General features: G+C 39.6%; 1 protein-coding gene across 2 annotated transcripts; it reads right to left on the bottom strand.

Moving 5' to 3' along the window:
• Nucleotides 1–482: 482 nt before the first annotated feature.
• Nucleotides 483–22526, bottom strand: LOC117148495 (pleckstrin homology-like domain family B member 3). Of its 2 annotated transcripts, XM_033315876.1 has the most exons (11): nucleotides 22049–22526; nucleotides 10736–10850; nucleotides 9666–9750; nucleotides 7869–9456; nucleotides 7565–7740; nucleotides 6821–7500; nucleotides 6370–6505; nucleotides 4588–4783; nucleotides 1173–1618; nucleotides 976–1108; nucleotides 483–908 (listed from the first exon to the last, which is right to left on the bottom strand). In XM_033315876.1, exons 2-11 carry the CDS (start codon nucleotides 10848–10850, stop codon nucleotides 732–734), a joined length of 3732 nt encoding a protein of 1243 aa, XP_033171767.1. In that variant the 5' UTR covers nucleotides 22049–22526; the 3' UTR covers nucleotides 483–731. The 2 variants fall into 2 exon arrangements, with proteins under 2 accessions (XP_033171767.1, XP_033171768.1); XM_033315877.1 differs by lacking the exons at nucleotides 6370–6505; nucleotides 6821–7500; nucleotides 7565–7740; ... (2 more) ...; nucleotides 10736–10850; nucleotides 22049–22526 and adding an exon at nucleotides 5125–5243.
• Between the last annotated feature and the right edge of the window lie 582 nt (nucleotides 22527–23108).

The following is a 23108-nucleotide window of genomic DNA, read 5'->3' as shown; positions in this document are numbered from 1 at the left end:
TCGTTCAGTTTTAGTCTTACGCATAGCGATGGGCAAATAGTTTGACCCCCTCCATCTCTCGATTGGATTGTACCAATAATTATACATTTATCAAAATATATGGTATATTTTTCATAAAATATAATAGATAGGCATACAATATTATAACGTTATTGGGTAAATTCACGATGAAACTTCAAGTGTTCAAGAGTCATTTTGGTAGTTACTTTTAAATCGCTATACAATTTGTATACGTTTATTGCTATAGTCTAGGGTTTATGATATATATGCGATCATATAGATGCTTGCCTTTAATACCAGGCCGTCCTAATAAGCAAGAATTTCATAATCTGTTGTATGATTAGGTTTTAGAATGGCGGTGTTAGTAGCTTGGGATTGTTTTTGACTTACATTCGTTTCTAAATCTAGACATAAAAATAGTTCTTAACTACAATATGACAAAGTAAAATGTATATACATAATTTTTAGGTCTAAAAAATACGTTCTTGACTTTGGTCCAGTTCTGAAATCTCAGATTTCGTTAGTTCGCCAAAAAAAAGATAGTTTTAGGTTCCTTTTGCCCGTGTCCTTGTTGAGCAGCTGTTTTTTGGTCTTACATGGCTACTTTTTATTCTTATGTTTCCTTTGTTATTATTAGGTAAGTTATTTGAGCTTATACATTTAATATATTTCCCATATAATGCTGAGACTGTGCACTGGGCAAAAGTGTTTGGATTCCTCCGCGGAATCCGTTAGTAGTCCAGGTTACCCTGGGCTCCGGTAATGATGGCATCGATCCAAATGCGCGCCGCTGAATCGGATGCGGCCTGTAAGTTGTAGCTTCGCTTCTTGGTTTTTACAATAAAAGTACAATGCGGTCGGCCGCTCTTCGAGGCATTCAGATGATCCAGATAGACCTCGTCGATGGTCTGTGGATAAGTACAAGACGTGTCTTTAATATACACGAGTTTCAAGTGTACCATAACATGGACTCACTGCAAAATAGGCTCCGCCTCTTGGTTTCCTCTCCGATTTATCCGAGTAGTAAATTAAGGCGCTCCTCTGGCGATCGAGGACAAACCAGCGCCTCGACCAGGCATGAAACGTGGCACCCAGCTTGTGCAGGTAACTGGAAAATCATTCGAATTATAGAATAGTTTGCTTATGCTTTAAGGGGAAAACGACAAGCTTACCCGCGACAACTGTGGGCGTCCACAAACACGTGCGGACACTGATCAATCTGGTGGCCAGCGGTCTCGATGTGGTGGCGCAGATTCAGATCCGGCGAGAATATGGGCAGGTAGCGGGTGAGCGGACGCTGGTGTTTCGGTAGAATGCGTTTCCGATCGCTGGCGGTGCTGCCACCGCTTCCGCTGTTCCCACTTCCGCTGCCCGCCGACGCGGTGTCCTGTGAATTGCTGCTGGCCCGCTTGTTATCCGCCACCGCCGGCGACGCGTTGGAGTCCATCCCGTTGCCAAACTTGGGCGCCTCAATCGCCGCATCGCAATTGTTGGCCTCCGAGAGCGGACGCGGACTACGAGCCACCATTTGATTGGCACCACCTACTCCTCCGCTGCCGCCGCCTCCTATTCCCAAGGCAATGGCATGGTGCTCCAATTCCGGTTGCGAGTGGCGTTGCTGAAATGGTAGAGAGAATCCGTTTAAAATGGGTCTTCAATGCGTTAAAATTTTTGCCAAGTTGCCATTATATTAAGTCTATTAATTTAATATTGCTTTTACATTTAGCACATTTTGATTATTTTTATTGCCAATAAACTTATAGCCTTTGTTGAACGCTTTTATATGATTGTGTCCTCAATAATTCGTAAGTATGATTGTTTTGTCATATATGACTTAACGAAATTTCATGTTTTGCAATGGCTTACATTTTTTAACTACAGAACGAATTCTTCAAAGTATCTTTTATTCATTTATCTATATTCATATTATTGTAACCCGCAAACTTTTGTTGATTTCTTGATTCACAAATTCTATCAGTGATTACTTTTAAAATTCAGTTATAAAACCCAACTCTTGTTAATAAATTCTCGATCCACTCACTAAGTAGTACAACTCATTGCGCTGGCGTGCATTTGCATCCGTGCGCCGATGCTGCACGTAAGTCATCCACACGGACATATCGATGCGAAAATCGACGGAAAACCGGATGGGAAAAATTCTTAAAAAACACTTGTGCTTCCAGTGGAAATGGGCAACTAACTAAGCGATTCTCCGACGAAAACCGATGATGATGGGGCGACCGCCAGCGCCACCAAAGCTTCTTGCTCGACAGACTTTTCGACTTTCAGGCTATCCGACGGATCGCATCGAATGGGGCGCACATGAACATTGTCCAGCAGCCGTAGGATCGCGAACCAGATCGACGTAGTTTAATCCGTAATGGGCCGCGGATCTATGTGGCCAATGAACGTGAGACGATAACGATGGCCAGTCTATTGGCGAGTTCGGTAAATGTGTAAACAAATGGGCTAAGAATCGTGGTGAAACGTAAACATCGCAAAACGAAAAATAATCCAAATAAAATAATACGGAGCGTACAAAACGTAACGCGTAACTAAGTGAGAGAGATACAGCCAAAATAAAACAAAGACCACAGCAAATATTAAACTTATTAATAAGTGCAGTCCATATAGAAATCCGCAATTGAGAGCACGACGGGGTGGTGGGGTGGCTCTTTTAAAATAAACACGGCTAAAATAAAACAGCTAACAAAATGCCGAGGCGGCCAACAACTCGTGACTAACGAGCTGGCGATGGATTTCATCGTCATCCAGGAGGATGGGAGAGGTGCACTCGAAAAAATGTATTTATTCCAATTTAAATAGAGGCTAAAACCTCATTAAGAAAAAAACCAAATTCATTGGCAACTAAGGCTAAATTTGAATAAATAAAATAACTTGAGTGCGAGAGAGTAGCAAACACGGCTATGTTCATATAAAAATTTAACTTGGGAATTATAACGAAGGATATAACAAAAAGATTTGCTACTTTTGTACTTCTTTAAATTGATTTTATTTCACTTAAAAAACTTAAAAGATTTAACACACATCTTTAGCTTTGTTTTTGCGAGCGCATGGCGAAGAGAAACAAGTTTTCTAAAATTACGCATAGGATCGCACTCTTACTCCCACTATTTCTCTTAATCTTAACCCAATTTTTTGTACACTTGCCTTCACGATCGTGTGATCTTGAAAACCAATTGATATTTAACAGTGTAGTTCATTGTCAACTTTATAAGAGTCATTTTAAAAGTTTAGAAAAATCAAAGAAGAAGAGCTTACACTTGAAACTTATTGATATATCACCATCATAAATTTGGAGAAATTACGACTGCAACTCGTAAAATCGTATACTTTGCACAAACAAAAACAAAATGGCAATGAATGAATTTTCGGGTAAATGAAAAAGGGGGATTTACTGGGAAATTCGAGCAAAACAAAAACATGAGTAAGAGATTCTTCTGAAAGCTCTGAACACAGATCATCCAACAGCAAAATAAATAAAGTCAAAGGAGTAATTTACAAATGTTAATGTCGATGAATGTTATTTGTGCGCTAAAAGTCCATCAACGATAACAAATAAAAAGTATTTACAATAAAAAATAAGCAGTGATTCGTTTTAATAAAAAAAAAAAACCGATAAGCCTAGAAACTTGTATACCTATCCGAAAAAGTCTTTGGGTGATTCAGTGAAAGGAAGTTATTAAATTAAAACTAAATTATGGAAAGAACAGCCTTAACAAATTAAATTAAAATATCTTGCATCTAATAGGTTTTTCAAGTAGCTATTACTAATTACTAATGACTTTACTTTGAGCTATATTCCACTTAAATGGTTTTCAATTAGAAGCACGTGAACATGTCAGTAGATAATTCTCAAGAACTCTATTCTATAATATATTCTATATATATATTCATTCTTCAAGAGTTTTTAGGTGGGCAATCTTGTGAATTGCGATCAAGGGAAGCGAAAAGCACTTCATGAAAATATTTCAACCTTGTAGGCATTATTATCGGCAATCAGTTTCATTTGTGGGCCCATTTATTTACACTATTTAGTTATCTGAGCGGAGGTGTTTAATAATTTACAGTTCTCTTATCGCAATTGTTAAACCCCTTGCACTTTATCAAGATATATAAAAAGATACATCGAAACACCCATTCGAGCCAGTTACTAGTAGTCGGCAATTGCATACTTCTTCAGACAAAAGCAGAGTACTAACTAATCTAATCTAACAAATTTTTCTTTGCATTTTGATCTTGTAAGTACCACAAATACCATTTGAATGCAAAACAACCGTCATGCGAGAAATATAGCAGCATTAATCAATGTTTCAGTGGAATTACAAATTCGAAAGATATCCGATTTGTTTATGGACAGAAAGGAAATGGCACATAAATTGGTGGGTGGAAAAATGGATGGGGTCACTGACAATTGCGCTTTTGACCATCAAAAATTTCCCGGAAGCCGGGCCAAAACAAATCTATAAACAAATGGAAAAGCTTTCGCTTTGTTTGGCCTAGGTCATCAATTTAGTGAAGGGGTCAAGATTTATTTTTATTTTTAAATCGCTTCCATCAGCTCACCTGCTGAGGTGTCGTTCCACCAGCTGCTGTTGTTGTTGTCGTCGTCGTGGGACTACTGCCTGTTGACTTTCGGTTTTGTACATTGTTCTCCTTGTCGCCGGCGATCTTCTGCACCTGGTCATCCACTGGGTCACCTGGTTGCTGATTGAGCTTCTGCAACTCGGTCGTCTCGAATAACTTCGCGTCTTTGCCGCCGCTGCAAGAGATAATAAATAAACCATTATTATGAAATGAAAACACCAATATTTGTTAAGAAAATGCAGTTGATTTCTTTTATAATATGAACATTAAGACCTTTAGAAAATATGTGCCTGCATTTGTTTTGATTTCAATGTTTTATTACGCACACAAATCGCCACTAGCACTGATATGTATTTTTATAACTTTTTATATCATATTTTATATCTGTTGAATTCTATCAGAATGTGTCACTATCTCTGAATGCTCTAGTGCCGCGAGTTCCTTATGGATTTATTCATTGGATTTCTGTCACCATAACCACCGGCATTATTTAAGCTTTTTATTCGATCATCGTACCAGCAGGGAATCATCGCGTTGATTCGATTCATCATCTACTTAGAATGACTCATTCCCGCGCGACTTCGATTCCCGATTCCCAATTCCCGATTCCGAATCCGATGGCTAACGCGCTCGAGTTCCAACTACAAGACTGCGAAAGCCCAAAAAACTGACTAAGCGGGCGGACGCAATGGATGTGAATGCACAATCCGAAAGCAACAGTTGGCACACAATCCGACGATTGAGTCACATAGATACTCCGGCGAACGCACACTCGGATACACAATCAGCTGATAAGCTTATCAGCAACGGTGCACAGAGAGAAATGAATTAAGTTTTATGAAAATAATAATTCACAAAGAATTGAATTTCAATTATTTTATTTCATAAACTTGATCGGGAAACTGTATCGAAGACATTTGAAAATATCTTTCGCTTCTATTGCAAAATTTGAGAGCACGAATGGACGGCGAAAAGTCAGAAAAATAAATAATTTGAAAAGCTACTCAGGTGACGGCGCGTCCATTCGATCAGCAAATGAGCACTAAAATAAAACTCCAGTCGGTGGAAGTTTATTATTTGCCCAGACAAATGTGCTCGTCGCGTCTTTATTGATTTTGGTGTGTGGTTTTGTTTGGGTATTCAATTCAAATTTCAAAGTGACTTGACAACCGGTTTTCAAGCGGGTGGAGTGCTGGGCACACATTGTTTAGCTATTAGCCACAAAGTTTGATTAATTATAGGAGCGCGAGTTCAATGAGCAAGCCAATAGGCATTTCAACAACACACTGCACCACAAAACTGGGTATCTTCTTCGGCGAAATGGTATTTTAATCGAGCCATAGTCATTCTAATAAATCAGTATCAATCAAAGGCTGATTCACAAAAGACACTTGTGCCGTAGATACAATTGACAATTAATTAATCAAGAAACGATTTCATTCAACTTCGGACAATTTGCAAGATAAGATATTAAATAATTTATACCAAACAAATCTAAAGTGAATGCTAATTGGTATGGGCGATTATTGGTTAGTTAGCTTAAGCTCTTCACAATACAGCCACCAATTAAATACCTAAATGGTGTAATTATAATTCAAAAATATATATGCAAATATCATTTCGTGCATCCGAGTGTAAGTGGCACTGGAAGTGCATCTTTGTTGTCGCACTTGGAGTAATTATCTCGACAGGGGGCACACATTCAATTAGCCGAGGGGGCAGTGGAGCAGGGGGCTGGATACCGAATGGGGGTCAACTCACTTGGCATCCGATTCCAGCTGGCGTTGCTGCTCCATCGATTGTTGGGTGGAGAGCAGATACTGGGTGCGGGCCTCGTCGTGGCTCTTCTTTTTCAGATCGTACATCTTCTGGCGCTCGTGCTCAATGACCTGATGACCTGTGGACCGTAAATAAGAGTGTGAGTATTAAAAAACTATCAAGCAACTTCCATTGGGAAAATGAATATAAGATTGCAATTTAAGAATTTATTTAATTTCATTTTGTCTTGAAACTTGATTGGCGGTCAAATCGAAGAGTCCACTAATTCGGTTTCAAGAACCACTGTAGCGAAACAATACTAGTTTTAATAGGGTTTCTTTCATGCGTTTGGAAATCAAGTTTGGGAAATGGTACTTTTTAAAACGATTTTGCTTAACTAATTGCTAAACTAATAGCTTCTATAGTTTTCAGATTAAAACTAAGGTTTTCCTACCCTGCTGGGCCAACAGAAGTTTGCGATTCCGCTCGATCTCCATGATGCTGTCAAAGATCTTTGTGCTTGCACCCTGGCTGGCGGAGATGGGCGCATCATTGGCCACCTTGCAGCTGCGATCGATGTCGTCCTGCGAGGGCACACGTCTCTCCAGTGGATTGACCTCAAAGCGATCGCCCTGCAGCGAAAGATTGAAGCTTATCTGCTCGCAGCTGCCGCCTGCCAAATCCTCGAAAAGCTGGAGGGGAAGGCGCTTGGGCGTACTGGTGTTGGCTTCGATCTTATGGTTATAGAACATATTTTCATTCACGCTCTTTGACATCAAGTCCTCTTGGTTACGTCGCTTCGGGCAAAGCAGTTCGGCGGAGCCAAACAGAGATTGGGACATCACGCCATTGACCAGATTACCCCCTGTGGATCCTGGCGAGGTGGGCGAACCTGGTTCCTCCTCATCCGGTCCAATTTGAATGCGCAGAGCGGCCAATTCGGCTTCCAACATAAGACGCTGCTCCTGTCGTTTAAATTCCTCATGACTGGCATGGTGCTCGGACTCCTCCTCGAAATACTGAAACTCTAGGTCCTCGAAAGTCTTTCTATCGCTCTCCAAAGATTCGCATACCAGCTGCAGCTCCTCCTTGAGGCAGGCATTGTTTGGTTTCTGCTTTAACATGGCTCGCAGTCTGCAAGGCGATGGAAAATGTATGTAAATCAAATAGTTTTTCTTTTGTCTATAAGTTGGCTTACTTCTTCAGCTGATCCTGCTTTATTTCGATGGACTGCTTAAGTTTGGCCTGCTGATTCTCCTCCATCACACGAGTGGCATTCCGTTGGGCCTCCAGGCGGCAAACTCGATTCTGCAAGGCCTGCAGTTGCAGACGCGGTGAGGCATTGGCGGCTAAGGGCTGCTCGCCCAATTTCAACTGAAAGGAAAAGAATTTCTTTAGTGAACGGATTCTCAAGAACTTTTTAGAGGGCAATTCTGAAAGGCTTTGACCGTATAGCCGCCTATGGGGTAAGAAAGGATTCTAATTTGAAACTTTAAATGTACCTCCAGTCCCTCGATTCCAGATGAAGGTGGCAGCTCGGCCAGTTCCCGCTTGAGCTGCTTGCGTCGCTGGATGAGCTCCCGACGCTGACGCTGCTCTAGGTGAATGCTTCTGGGTGCCGGAGCTGGCTTTCTGCTCGGTTTGGGTGACTGCGTCTGCGACTCCACGGACTGCAGATTAAGGGTGAGATTGTTGATGTTCTTGTTACTCCGCTTGGCGGGCACCATGCGATCCAATTGCTGCTGCTTTCGTTCGAAGGATTTGAAGAGCTGCTCGTAGTCGCGTTGCTGATTTGGAGCCGGTGGTTTGGGGGCCAATGGTGGCTTCACCATGCTGGGAATGGGCATGGGTTTAGATGTAGACACTACCGCGCTGGATGCCAGAGGTGGTGGACTAATAGCCAAAGCAAAGGCATTGCCAAAGGACACGTCTTTTTTGGGCGACATACAGTTGGTGCGGATCTTTGTCCTCGGGCTCTGTGGCACATACTTGCCACCTGTAGTTGCCGAATGGTTCTGGTTAAGATTCTCATGGCTGGCCCTGACCGCAGCCGTGGGAGCAAGTGCAGTGGAGGACGATCCGCCATCTCCCGCTGAAGCTGGCACATGGATTTGGCCATTGATCTCCACACGATTGGGTCCCAGCAACCGTACATTCTCATAGCCAGAGGAACTACTCAAAAGTGAAATATTGGCACTGCTTGCTGCTCCTGCCTGCTGTGGAAATGGTGACTTATTCTTGTCCCGCGGTAACGAACCATTGGTTTTGATACGGTTCTGCACAATCGGGGAAGATGTGATGCTGGAGGTACTGGAAACATTGTGCGTAGCAGGCATGGAGTTGTTCCGATCCGCGTACTCCGTGCAGATCTTAAGCATATCCTCCAGTTCGGCTCCTCCTCCAGTGCCAGAATTATTACCGGTAGCCAGACCATTATTTATATCGCTATTCACACCATTCATCGAGTAGATCTGCAGGCCACCCGCCTTGGGGTAGCGATCGTAGCGATCGTTATTGACTTTCGTTAGAAGATCCGGTGGAGCCTGCTGCTGCTGCTGATGATGCTGCTCCTTGTAGATCGCCGCATTGCTGGGCACATTCCAGTAACCACCATTGCTGCCAACTCCCTTGGCATACTGATTGTTTAGCTGCTTTTCGTTGCGATGATTCTCGGCGAGATTACGGGCAAAACTGGCGTATTTCTGCCCCAAAACATCCTTGGCCGGCATGTTGACAGTGACCAGGTCGGAGGAGAAGACCTTGGGGCACTCCAGTTCGTAGGTGGATGGGTTATTAATCGGGTTTATGATGCTTTCGTAGAAGGATTCCAGCTCCAGGGACTGACTCAGCTCGTGGGCCTGCCTCGCCGATTGTGTAAAATCGATTTGGGGCATCGAAATCCTTTCATTGGAGCCCATCGCCGATCGCATCATCTGGGCCTCGTCCGGATTGTTGAACCTCAGATAATTCGAGTTGCCAATGGTGATCATTGCCCCCTGGCTAAGCTTCGTCTCCTCCAGGATCGGTGCACCGTCGATCAGTAGGCGAGAATCCTTTTCGGGTACCAGGGTCACCTCGTTGGCGTCGCTCCTGCAAAATTGTACGTGAAAAGGTTAGGTGCATGTGGCAAACATAAAATTATGTATTGTAACTTGTTGTTGCACATCTAATTTAGACTTGCCTTAAAAAAAGTTACATAAATATTTAAGTTAAACAAAGACTTTTGAAGATTTTACCAGTTCTATGTATATGTTTGCATTCATCATATAATATTATTATTAAAATAAGTGTAAAAGTACCTGTAAATGGTGCAGTGGAGTGGACGCACCCCACTTCCATTCAACGATATGCTGCAACTGGCTGCGGATCCAATCGTAGTGTCACCTAAATGGAAATTTAAATAGAGTAAGTGTGATTTTTTTTTAAACTCGGTTTACAAACCAAAAGCCTTACACTTGAAGTGGTTTTCGGTAATGTGAGGTTGGAATATTTCAACAGTCGATTCGGTTCAACAGTATTTCCTATCTCGCTTCACATCTCTCGCTCTCTGATTTTTTGGGAATAAATAGCATATTCTTAACTTCTCTTGGTTTCGGTACAGTGGTAATAACTAACTTTTTTCCAGAAATGCTTTTTTGGATGAATTTGAATTTCTGTTTTAACTATTACACTTTTTTCCTATTTTTTTTTTGTAATTTCTATTAGTTTTTGAATTTTTTTAACATGCCACCGCCAACTTTTTTCATTTATTTCAGGTTCAACTTTATTACTCACTTTATTTAAACCGTTTCAACACTATGCATGCCATTGTAAGCTTTAAAAAAAAAGTTGAGCTTATCGCGGTTTGCTCACCATTATTTTGTCTTTTGTGCGTTGCTTTCGCAAGACTTTTTTTGTGTGCGCTTTGCTACTTGTTGTTTTTGCTTCTAGTTCGGTATTTTGCTTATCGCTTTACAAGTGACCTTGCTGGGGCACAAAATAATAATAAAGAGAGCGAGCAAGAGAGGAGCAAATGCGCACGCGTGGCCGCAGCAGCAAACAAAACGCAAATGACACGTGTGCGAGGGAGAGGGACGCATCCGAGTAACGGTGCGTATCCAGTGGACTCTGTTAGAGATGGCCGCGTGTTGCGATAGCTGTGGTAGCACATATCGAGTCACGAGGTTTTAATAAAAGTTTCTTCCTAACAATTTTAAAACTACTTGTTTTCGTCGTGAATGAATTATATAATTTGTATATTTTAAATTTAAATTCGAAAGTACTTTACTGAACTTTAAAGCTACTTTTTGTGAGCTGTTAGAGTCTTTTCTAGAGTTTCCAACTCGTTCGTGTCTCGTCCATCCCCAAAACTTCCCGCTTTCGCACTCACCTATGTGTATGTAGTGGATGGTGACGGCGGTGCTCAGTCGTCCGCCGCCCAGAGAAACGAGATGCGGATCCGAGGCGGCGACTCTCAGCGACGGATCCTTTTTCGTCAGGGACATCTGCAAAACAAGAAGGTGAAAAGACCGGGAATTAAAAGGGCGCTCGATTGAATACCAGGAATGCACAGTGTCATATGGGAGTTGCATGGCCATGGGCAGCTGGCCAGTAATTGTTATTGGGATTTTTGGCACACTGTTGAGGGATTTCAGGGGTTCCCTATAATTATAAGTGACCATGTGTGTGTACGTACGTACATATGTATGTACGTGTGTGCCAGCACGTGCTCTTCAAAGGGAGGAAATTCCACAGATGTGCTGAATTATTGGCATTTAATGATTTTTGTAATCCCTTATTAAAATTTCGTTTTGAAACCCACGTTTCTCACTATCTCCAACTTTTTACAGCCGAAGTTGCCATAAACTGTATTCACAACTTCCGAATGATGTCATATGTGATGAGTGAGCCGCCTTTCAAGCCGATTTCTGACTCAAACTCACGCACTTGTAGCTGATAAAGTTGCACTCGCAACAGTAAATAGTATATGTATGTACATGCATACATGTATGGTATGTATGTATGGTATATAAAAAATGGAGAAGCAATAGCAACAACAACATCAATCAAACAAGAAATGGTGGAAAATGATTTATGTGCAATATGAATGAATGGTTATGTGTGTTGCTTTTAAAGATTGAAAACTTTATCAGGCAAACAACGTGCGCTCCCATTTTCCAGTTATCCAATGTGGACACATAATGTGGAACGGGTCAACTATAAAGCCACCACCACACACGATGGTCCAACAGCCACAGTGATACGAAAGTTATGGGAATTATCGGTGACATGATCACGGATGACCATAAAGTGGTATTGCAACAGGGGCGTACGTATGATTTTTGCAAGGGGATAATATGGTTTGGTATAAATTTTAGAAACATAATTGTAAGTTAGGATATGTGTATGCATTTCATATTTAATAAACAATTATCATATATTCCTATCAAGTTAAATCTTAAAGTTTAAATCTTAGCCCCCGAAAATCCAGCAGCGGCATGCCACTGAATTATAATGATGATCATGATGCCGCCACTTAATCACAGTCGCCTTTTTGGCGTCGACCACTTTTTGTGTTTATGATCCAATTCGGACTGTTTCAGCTTCGTTTGCTTCACTCCACATTTCCGGGGGGATACGGTAGGGGAAATCCGAGCCGGGAGATAGGCAGATGGGGCCGAATGGGGGCCACCTTTTTGAAAAACGAAAAACAACTTTGGAGGCGGATCACCGGGCGGAAAATGAGGTGGGGGAATGCCCTCCAACGCAATCATTTCCGCGCCCCAAAAATAAAAGTGAAAACTTTTACGAGGACTTCTCTTTTTTCCGCTCATGTACATAGGTCGCTTTAGATGCTATATCGCTTTTTTTTCGTTAAGTGTATGTGCGTGCCTTATCAAAGGCCGAATTTTTCATTTATTTGTTTACGGCTGATTGATTAGGCCCATAACGTATTCGGTCCCAATGATTCAAGCCAACATATTCCATAATATGTATATCCCATGTCACTTTAAATATAGCTAAGGTATTTCGATTTTATGCCAATAAAAACTTAAGGGCTTTTCGGTATTGCCGTTCAATTGAATTATGTTTAATGAAATATAGTTATTTATATATTTTATTCGATCTATCGCACAATTATTGTGAACAATTAACAATATTAGATAATTAGCTTGTTGCAGAATATCCTATTGACTATTGGTATTACTTGTGCAATTTCTTATCGACTTTTTCCAGTTGCATGTCATCGTCCAAATTCAATTTCTTAACCCACAGAGCGCTACTTTCGCTTTCCGTCTAGACGCTTCTTTGGTTTCTTTTTAGTTTGGGGTACCTCATATTCATCATCATCATCATCATCATAATCATTGTGATTATAATCACGATGATGGGCGACTTTGGGGGCTGCATCATCAGCCGATCATTACAACAAAACATTACGAAATGCATTTTAGCTTTTGCTTTCATTCGATTTTCATCTTCTTTCGCTTCACCTCTCGCTTCCCTCGAATTCTGTGGCACGTCATCTTGTGTGACTGGAAAAACTAAAGGAAAATCCACAAGATGTGTAATAAATTACACCGAAGAAAGGCGAGACAACAAAGGCGCTTTTAAAGTGAATCAAATGGCCTGGAATAGTCCATTCGCGGCCAAACGAATCCCCAACCAACGCCAACTCCATCCAAATCCGAAAGTGAGTCAGAAGAAGCGATCCAAGATGCGCTCCCCAATTGCCCCCCTTTCTCCCCCTTCCCTTGAGTTTCGTGTGTTATTGTAGGCTTTTTATGACCGCCAACAACAAAGGTATTCCAATTTCATTGAGATAAGATAAAGGCAAACGGAAAATCATCGAAAGACCACAGATATGCCGCCGCGCAACGAGCATTATGTAAAAACTCTGGAGCGATAACAAACATACATACTTTTCATACACCGCCAGTTAATAATGCGGCCTATAATTGTATAATATGAGAAGAAATAAAACTCGAAGTTTTCAAAACTGAATAATAATGTACATACATGTACATGCATATGTACATCATATCAGTTAGCAGCACCTATGAAAATACGCTATGTGATGTATTTTATGCCACATTTGGCTGTCCGTTAATATATTTTAAGGTGAATAATGCTAGAAACTCCATTATTTTCACCCCTGCTGTGCATTAAAGCGCCAAAACCATTGTGACACGTGTGTGTGTGTGTGTGTGTGTGTGTGTGTGTGTGTGTGTGTGTGTGTGTGTGTGTGTGCGTGTGTGTGTGTGTGTGTGTGTGGAGGGCAGGGAACCCAATAATGTGGCATGGGCCTTTGAAGCTGGGGCATCTTTGCTCACAAGACAAATAATCAAACAAAAAGAGTGTCAACGCAATTAACAGTTTCCTTTTTCCCTTATTTCTACCCGACCATTTGCCTCATTAACCCCCAGATCAGCCCTCTTCACCGATTTAATATACAGCCCCCATCCCCGGCCTCACAGACCGAAATACCCCACCAATGGTTTGACTTTAGCCTGATGAGCTCCCCATCCGATGATGATGAATACATTTTTGCCATTTTTAGTTGACTTTATTTATAGAGAGCAAACACAGCTGGTAAATATGCCTCCCTTTCTCTGTTGTTGCTTACACAGCAAAAAACAAGAGCATACTCGGGAGATTTTTACGTTCAAATACAAAAGCCCTAATATCATGTTATGCAACAATATTTGTTTTAGGATTAACCTTTAAGATATGCATATACAGCTGAATTTTTTTTTTTTTTTTTTTTTTTTATTAAATGACGAATCCGTACATCATAATATTGTATCTTAACATCACAGGGTGGTAATACAGCTGACATTAAAAGAGAAAGAACATTTTTAGGAGCATGCAAATGCATACCTTATAAAGAAATACAAATATTGAAAATATCCCTAAAAAGTTGATAGTTTCATATGACATATTTAATAACGCTTTTCATTACTTTAAATGTCTCTCGTTTTTAGAAGTGTAACAAATATATGCAAGGTGCATTAGCCAACTGTCAATATTTTCAATTGGCAAAAAACTCGGTTTGTTTGTTTGCTTGTTTTTGAGACTGCTGCTGTCAGTTTTGGCTCCATTTCAGTGCCAAAAATCCACACAATCCCCACGGACAAGTTTTCTACTCTTTCGCTGAGGCTGGTGGGCGTGATCCGAGGGCGTTTGCTAATGGCATTTTGCTGTTTCAAAGCCAAACAAATGCCAAATGTAAGCCAATGTGGAATTCAGCTTGCGACGTGACCTGAACAAGGGAATTAAAACCCTTGGCTAAATGACATATGTATGTACATACGTATGTACAAAGGTACATATGAACTTCCGGCAATTGGAACTCCACTTCATAGTTAAACTTGTGATTCGAGAAACGTGTCATGAAATCATAACAATTATTTGGCATAATTATTGTTATGCAGAAACAAATTCACAGCAGACCAGAATTAAATAAACACATTCATTTTATTTATAATTACATATACTAATGATAATAATATTATCTAGAAGCCCTGTGCAGATTGTGTAATCCACTGAAAATGCGACCTTATTTGGCACATTATCATGGGTTAAGCATATAATAAATGTTGATATTTACCCAATTTAAGAAGCTCGAGACCTCAAAAATATATATGTATATAATATTAAAAAAAGTCAAATGTGGAACACGGTTTTTTTTTTACCGACAGACCAAATGAGAAACATATGCATATATGACACACAATTGCGAGCAAATTTCTTGGCTATAAAATTATACAAACATAATTATCTATGCACAAGCCGAAATAAAACAGTTTATTTCGTTGGCAAATTGTGAATTAAAATGATGAAAAAAAACAAACAGAAAACAGAACTCAATAAAGCCCACGTACAGTGAATATGCCATAAATTAAATGCCAAAAATGAAAGTAAATATAAATAATCTTGCATTTAACCAGGGTACATATTTGTTTTTAATAAGCAATAAGTTTTTCCTTCGAATCAATAAAGTTCACCTGTAATTTATGTTCCGAAGGTCAGTCGACACAGTTACGTGCGTGAAACAAAACGTAAATAAATTTATTCCGGGACAGCGGGGAGTGGTGAAAAGGGGGTCGCACGCCCATGCCTTGTGCATATCAAAATGCAACCCACTTTTGGTACCACGCCCCCATTTTTCCCACACAAACACACGCACGCACGCACACACCTCTTGATAATAAATAATGTGTGAAAATTATCGTGGCACTTGCTTCTCACCTGTCGCAAATTGAAATGATGATTCTCAAAGGGTTTTCACACTCATCCCCCCTTTCTATGTTTCTATGGCTATTCTATGGCTGTGACACAGTTTTAAGTCTATTAACTTGTCCAAAACTCCACCCACGCGAAAGAGAAGGGTTAACTGTGTGCTGTGGGCGCCACTTGGAAACTTTGGACTGTCAAAAAGCCGGCACAGAGATGACAACAAACAAAGGAGTATAGTAAGCATTTTTTCATTATTTATATATACATATATTTTATACCTTTATAATGTTGCACTATAGTGATAGGAAGTTGAAGATTGAGATAAACGGATGCCTAATTTAAATAGATTTTAAATTCGACTTAAAGTTATAGTTCGATGGGCATTAATTCGGCTTAAGTAACTTTAACATGGCAATTAATAAGAATAGAAACAAAGTGAAACAAACTTAATTAACAGACGGGATTTTCGGGCCATCACTAGATCTCCGAATCTCCATTTTCGATGGGGTTATGTGGGGGCCCCTTTCTGTGTGTCAAGTGGCTTGTTAATTATGCTTATGACTTGAAGAGAATTACCCGAAAATGGGGAGAAACTGAAGCTATGGAGTGGCTTTTGGGAGATATACCAAAAAATAACAAAAAAAATATCTAATTAACACACAATTTGAGGCAATTCTCAGTCGGCTAGATGCTCATCTCCAACCAATTGAGTTCAATTGAAGTAGCGACCAAACAACAATGGCACACCATTTATGAATCATTTGTGGCAAATATAACAAAATCAGTAGGGGAAATTGCAGAAAGCGTGCGCCGCACTGCAAAATGCAAATGCAAATGCAAACAAATGCGTGATGTCATCACAAAGGCAGCAGCAAAACAGCAGCAACATCGAGCAATTGCATTTAACACGACAACAACGAAGACAAAGCGTTCACCACAATCGGCGGGCCAAGTTGTATGAGTACACTGGGAGAAAAAAGGCATAGTGGCCATAAGGTCGTTTGTATGTGATAAATCTTTTTTTTTGTTCCTTGAGCTTTCAGATGTATGAATGCAATTCTTAAAGCTCGCCTATGAGTATCGTTATAAATTTAGGTACATATTTTTTAAATATTTTTATAACTAAATATATATATCGTTTTGCATTTGATCGTTTTACCAAACTACTGGCTAATATCTCAATTTATTTCTTATTTGCTTAACAATTTATTTACTTTTTTTTTCGTTCTGTAGAGGTTACTGTTGTTATTTTTTTTTATTATTATTATTTTTTTTTTTGTGAATATGCGGCTGTGTGGGGGGTAGAGTAATTCAAAGTAAAGTGAGGCAAAGTGAAACAACAAAACTTGATTTGACTGGATGACTTCATTAACGGAACACGACGCAGCAGACAAAGCGATTTTACATCCCCACGTACTCATTGAAAAAAAAAACGAAGAAATGTTATTAAAAACTATTGCGCAAATCCATAATTATTAATTATGGGTAACAGTAAGAATCGTATGTAAACAGATCTAAAACTTCATATTCATTGTTTTAATGAGATTATTTTACTGGAAAGAGTAGTGTTTTTACATCATTGATTCTATTTATTAACAGACCTCATCTTTCTTTTTTAAGGTGGGCGTGTTGTTTTTAATTTATTTAGTTTGTTGATTCAATTAAATTCAACTTTGCGCATTGCGTTTAATTAAAGTCCAAGCCCCAAGATGAAAATGAAGGCCATCTTTGTCCCACGCAAAGTGCGTGGATTCCAGGGGCGAACAAGGGTTAATGCTGGCGGTTTGTTGAACTCACAAACACAAAACTACGCTTTTTTTCAGTCCTTTTGTTTTTGCACTGCTTACGACCGGAAAACGGAAGCGCCTGTTTTGGTATTGTTTATTATTGTCTGCATTTATGCTGCGCTGTCCATTGAAAGAATTATGAATGTGCGTTTATGGTTATGGGCTAGAGACTCCGCGTATAGGGAATGCATATTTACATCTAGGGTATAGAGAATGGAACCTGCGACTAGACAACCACGAGCGGCGAATTGGAACGAAATGGTGACTTTGCAATGGGAGCACCGTTGTCGCTGCCAAAGGTGTCGCCTCCAACAATTGCCACATGTCGCACATGGCACGTACACTGCGAAAAACGAGGTTATATATTATATAGAGGTATATTGCTATATGTGTACGATCACTTTTCCATTCTAGTCAGTTTTAAAAGCATAGGAAATTGTTTAAATTTAAAAAAAAATTTTTAATTTAAAGCGATTTTTCTCTACAATAAAATTTTCGATTTGTTAATAGTGTAAATGTTTTTTATATTTGCATCAGCTTTTTGAATAGTTTTTTTATCGACTAATTTAGACAACTTATCGACACACTCTTGATATGATCGATATACAATTTGATATTTTAGGTGTTGTATGAGCGAGGAGACGCTTTCACTAGTTTTTCATGATCTATCAACCCTCTCAAAAGTTAAGTGCGTGTCTGCTGCTTTGGAATATTAGACAGGTGAAATGGGGTTACGTTCATATCCGATATCTTTTCCAGTGCACCGCCGCATATTCATCACTCACACACACACGGATATGGACGCACCATTAAAGATCAGCGACGGTGACAAAGTGCATCCGGTTTTCAAAAAGTGTTGGATGCAAATGTGCAAGGCGGGGGATAAAGAGAACGAGTAGGAGGAGGAGGAGCAGTTGGATAAGGAGATGGAGAAGCCAGCGATAGATGGAGAGAAAAGTCATCAAAATGGAGGGGGAACAGAAAATAACAATATTGGCAACGCACTTTTCGCAGGGAGGGAAATTGAAATCGAAACATGTGCAGCGCTGTTAAATGCTTCTGCTTCCCATTTCCACTCTTTTCCCAACCAGCTGCAACACCATAAAGTGTGAAATGGAAAAACACATTAAAAAAGCAGGGAAAAAGTCGGGGCAAAAGAACAAAACATATGCTGGCTGGCTGTCTGACTGGCGGGTCGGTAAAATGCGGCACAGTGGGTCAAATAGTGTTAAATCATTAAAGTACGAAAAATATTAAAGCGCCACGGAAGCTCATTAAATTTCCCATTTGAACATTTTCCCAAATGTAGCTTAATTCAATGGGAACGAGCCAACAATTAAATAGCAAAATATAGGTTGCTGCTGCCAGAGCGGAAAAATAAATATTATGAAACTAAAGAACGCGATAGCAATATTACAAAATGTCTGCAAAATTTTTTTAAAATAAATACTGAAACATATCACAAAAATATGTTTTCGAAATAAATCCAAAAATATGCTGGGAAACTAATAAATATATCATATGCCACAATATACATCTAAACTTTCTTTTGTCGATCTATGGCATATTATAATATATAGTATTCCAGCCATGTTGGGAGTAGGATCACGTTCAGATCACGTTGCAAAAATTGGAAAAGCCCATTAATTCGGAGACTTTCGGGAACCGGATCTTCAAAGGCGATTCTGCGAAATTCCTTTGAGTGGCTTTGCATAACCAGCACTATTGTGTTTCGCCGGGCTATGTAATTCTAGGCGGAAGGAGTGGAGCTCTGGAGGACGGGGTGGTCAAACACGATGATTCCGCAGAACAATGCCATCCATCTTGCACTTGATGCGGGGCCATTTGATGCCATTTGGGCGAGAAAATAAACTTCTCTGGAACGAAACTGAAATGCCCACCCACAGAGGATGCGAAAAAAAAGACCCCCGTTGGAAAAAAGCCGAGCCGGCAAAAATCAAATCTTATCGCACTCATTTCGCTTGGTCGGCAAACTTGTGGAAGGCAGTGTGAGTATCCACATCTGTTTGTCCATTCGTTGACATCCAAACTGCAATCCGAACCAAACCAGAGTTTTATGATCTCTTTTTTTTCTTGGCCAATGTTGTGTTGATGTTTAAACGAGCTGACTGCAGACGAGGCAAAATGACACACAGAACATTGGTGTTTATGTTTTTTTATGAAACTTATGCGAGATTTGTACCATTAAAAATAGACTTATTGAGCCACCAAATATTTAGTTTAATCAGGCGGATTTATAGAAGTGGTATTTAAGCAATTATTTTGAAAAAAAAGATTAAAAAAAAAAAATTAACATGGGCTTGAAAATTAACTAAAATTTAAATCAAATACATTTTCTTTTGTAAATGTAAGACATTAGTGATGGTAAATCCAGGTATATCAATATATTTTTGCATGCCAAAAATATGTCTAACTATATACTATATAAAATACATTTTAACGTGGGCTGCGCGTAAGTATGTTAATTTAACTGAGCTCATTTCTTGAAGCAAAACAACAGCTCAGACATACGAAAACCAAACCGGCAAAGAAAATAACAAAAATTGTTAGCTGAGCCCAGCTAAGCCAACAAATTAATAAAAGGCCATGACAATCGAGCGACGGAAAATCAACAAATTCGCGGCAGTTTTTGGTTTCAATTGCATTATTTGCCTTTCGTGTAAATGACAATATGTATTCATTAATCCCAGTCAAAAGTCGATTTTTGCCTTAAACTTCGTTTTGCTTTATTTTCCGAATGCCCTTTTTTTTATTTTATTTATTTTTTATCTCAGACACGTTCCACTCGCGTTTGAAATTTCGCAGCCCAAAAAACGAAACGCAAAAAAAAAAGACAAATAAAAAACCGTACAGAGGAGAAATAAAAAAAAGGTAATATAAGCCCCGAACGAGTTCTCGGGTAAATAATTAAATATGTATCTTGACTCTTTATATTCGCTGGTTATTTGTGTATTTAGCCGGTCTATTCATTTACTGGCCTTGCCATTCCCAGCGATGCCAATTTGAGCAATTTACATAATTCCAGTCGCTGGGAATGGGCTTTGTGGCCGAATAGTAATAGTAACCACATTTAGACGTCATAACATCTGGCGGAAACTCGTAGGCATTACAATACTGTAATTACAGTCTACTTTCCACTGCTGAGCCGCGGATTTTCTTTTTAATTTCTAGCTTAACTCGGCTGGCTAGTTTAAACGGACATAAGTAACATGATTAGTAGCAAAATACAGACATATGTGGTACAGGCAGGATTTTATTTTTAACAAACAAGTGTTATTACTTAAAGTAAACCCTTGTCATTTAAGTAATAATTGAATGTTAAGGCCATAGAACTATTTAATTTAATTACTTAATATTAATATCAAAACTCTCGAATATGCAACATAGTTTTGGATATTTAAGGCTTGCTTCCTTAAGACTAAAGTAAATACCTTGCTAACCATTAGCTATATATATATTAACTGACTAATAAAGAAATCAGTATTTAAATATAATACGGAACAGAAACGGAAGAAACCGTCCTTATGAAGTGCATTCAAATCCGTGGCGAGGTTACCCGCCAGCTGGGAGTTCACAGTGGTTGCATCGCAATGTGGCAGCCACGCCCCAAAAAGGAAAAGGCAACAAAAGAAGAAACGCGCAACCGAACTTTCGCAACTGGCCGCCCGCTTTGACTTATCCACGGACCCGCCGTTTAACCCTCGCCAGCCGCAGCCACCACAAGTGACCCACTCACTCGAGAATCGAAAATGGGGAATGGAGAATCCCTCTCTTTTCGCCTGTCTGAGAGCTGCTTTTTATGGAAACCGGCTAAATTCCATTTGATTTGGAAGTCGAGCCAAGAGCCAGAGCCTCCGTCTTCTTGTCATCATTTCTGTGCCTTTGCTTTTCTCTTCCTTCTTTCTCTGCACGGAAAAAAATACATACATTTTTTCCCACATATCGCCAGTTAGCGGACTAAAAATGCATTGCTGATCCATTAACATATTGCCATTCCTGAAGCCCAACTGGTTTTTCGTTGGCTGTCTTTAAGGTGTGATAAAAAATCTTGTATATTGTTGGATTTCAGCCTAACTTGAAAAATGTTACAATTGTGATGGGCAAGTTTAAGATGACCAAATGCCGGCCAAATAATCTTATCTTTTCCGTCTTCACTTTAAGCTTGCCTAAATGTTGTTTATCTTAATCTTTAAATAAGGGTAATAAGGGAAATAATTTAGGGTTACGAACTTTCTATTGTCTATTGAGATAATTTTAAGAATAAAAGAAAATTATGATATTGGAGATTACACTTTTCTTTCCTTAGTTAATAGGTTCTCTCTCTTGGATTCAGGAAAGTTATTTACTAGTAAGCCCAGAGATCCTATTAGCCTTTTGCCTCGAGGAGGCAGCTCTATTGTTATCAAGACATATTTTCCAAGTTGATTCTGAAGCAAATATTTCCAATCAGGAAAAATCATATAAAACTATATTAAATTTGTATAGTTTTCTATACGATTGCGCTTTACTGTACATTTTCTTAGTAAGTTATTTTTCTCAGTGCACTGCATTTTACTTCGACTGTCAAGGGCGTTTTCTTCTCTATTTGGAAATAAACAGTTACTTTTGGGACTTCAATATTGTTGCATTTACTATATATGAAGAGCATAACTTACTTTACAACTTCCGTTGTTAACTGTTGCTGTTTGTTGTTGTTGGGCTGCTAGGAAGTGTCACAGTTCTCGTCGAATTTGCATTCAATAATAACAAAAACAAAGAACACAAGAAGCTAAAAGCCGCGCAAGCAAACAAACAAACACACACACACGCACGCACGAGGGCACACGCACACCAGTGCGCGAAACGAGTTTATTTGCTGCACACAACAGCAACAACAACAACAAAGGCGAAAAGGAAACCGCAAGCAGCCAAGGATAAAATGCGATTTGCAATTAAATTCCACCGCATCGTCGGGTGCTCGATTTTCTCTCAGTGCTGAATGGAAGGCAGCGGACGAGCCAGTGAACGTAAAAAAAAACAAAACAAAACACGGCGAAAAAAAGGTAAATAAACGCACGAAACGCCGACGAAGGAACTATTTACAAACTCTCATCGCTTTTGAACCGAATTCAGCAACGCAACAACAGCAACTACTCAAGCGGACAGTGTGACCAGCGCGGTTAGAGTTGGAAATACCGCAGGGCAGAAAATAATACCACCATATACTAATTTGTTCAGCGAAAATACCACTGCTGTGCCGCCATAGTAATTTATTCTACTTTCTCTTCTAAAAGTAAGGATAAATATAATTATCTCATAAAAAAAAACTTTTTAAAGCTCTCAATTCAAGCTCCTCGATCTCAATCACACCATCGCTTGTTCTTAAAACTATACAATTAATTCTATCGACATTAGTGTTACCTAGTACATTACATTTACATATAGTTTACATTCCGCCTACCTGGCTTAAGACCTCGATCTACTATCTACCACCTATCTAAAATGCTATGCTAAGGTTTACAATGTTTGTCCAATGTTTCAATATCGCTGGTTCCAATAAACCCTTAAATGATAACTGCGTTAGTTGACAATCATCTACATCAATAATTTTATAACGGTCACTTTTAAACACTATTTAACATGAAAATTTATTTGTATATGGGCCGCGGTATTCAGGTGCGACTTTTTTATTAACTCCAGGTGTTACGTATAGCTACAAAATCTCCAAATTTATGT

Source organism: Drosophila mauritiana, chromosome X (assembly GCF_004382145.1).
Source record: "Drosophila mauritiana strain mau12 chromosome X, ASM438214v1, whole genome shotgun sequence".
NCBI classification, from domain to species: Eukaryota; Metazoa; Arthropoda; class Insecta; order Diptera; family Drosophilidae; genus Drosophila; species Drosophila mauritiana.
This window is presented reverse-complemented; position numbering and strand designations above follow the sequence as displayed.

What these genes read in the sequence shown, in the direction of transcription:
- LOC117148495 (XM_033315876.1), bottom strand. Translation starts at nt 10,850, where the DNA reads ATGTCCCTGACGAAAAAGGATCCGTCGCTGAGAGTCGCCGCCTCGGAT. An exon ending in CTCCACTGCACCATTTACAG is followed by an intron (nt 9,457 to 9,665) that starts GTACTTTTACAC and finishes ACAATTTTGCAG; the next exon opens with GAGCGACGCCAACGAGGTGA. An exon ending in ACTTCTGTTGGCCCAGCAGG is followed by an intron (nt 6,506 to 6,820) that starts GTAGGAAAACCT and finishes TACGGTCCACAG; the next exon opens with GTCATCAGGTCATTGAGCAC.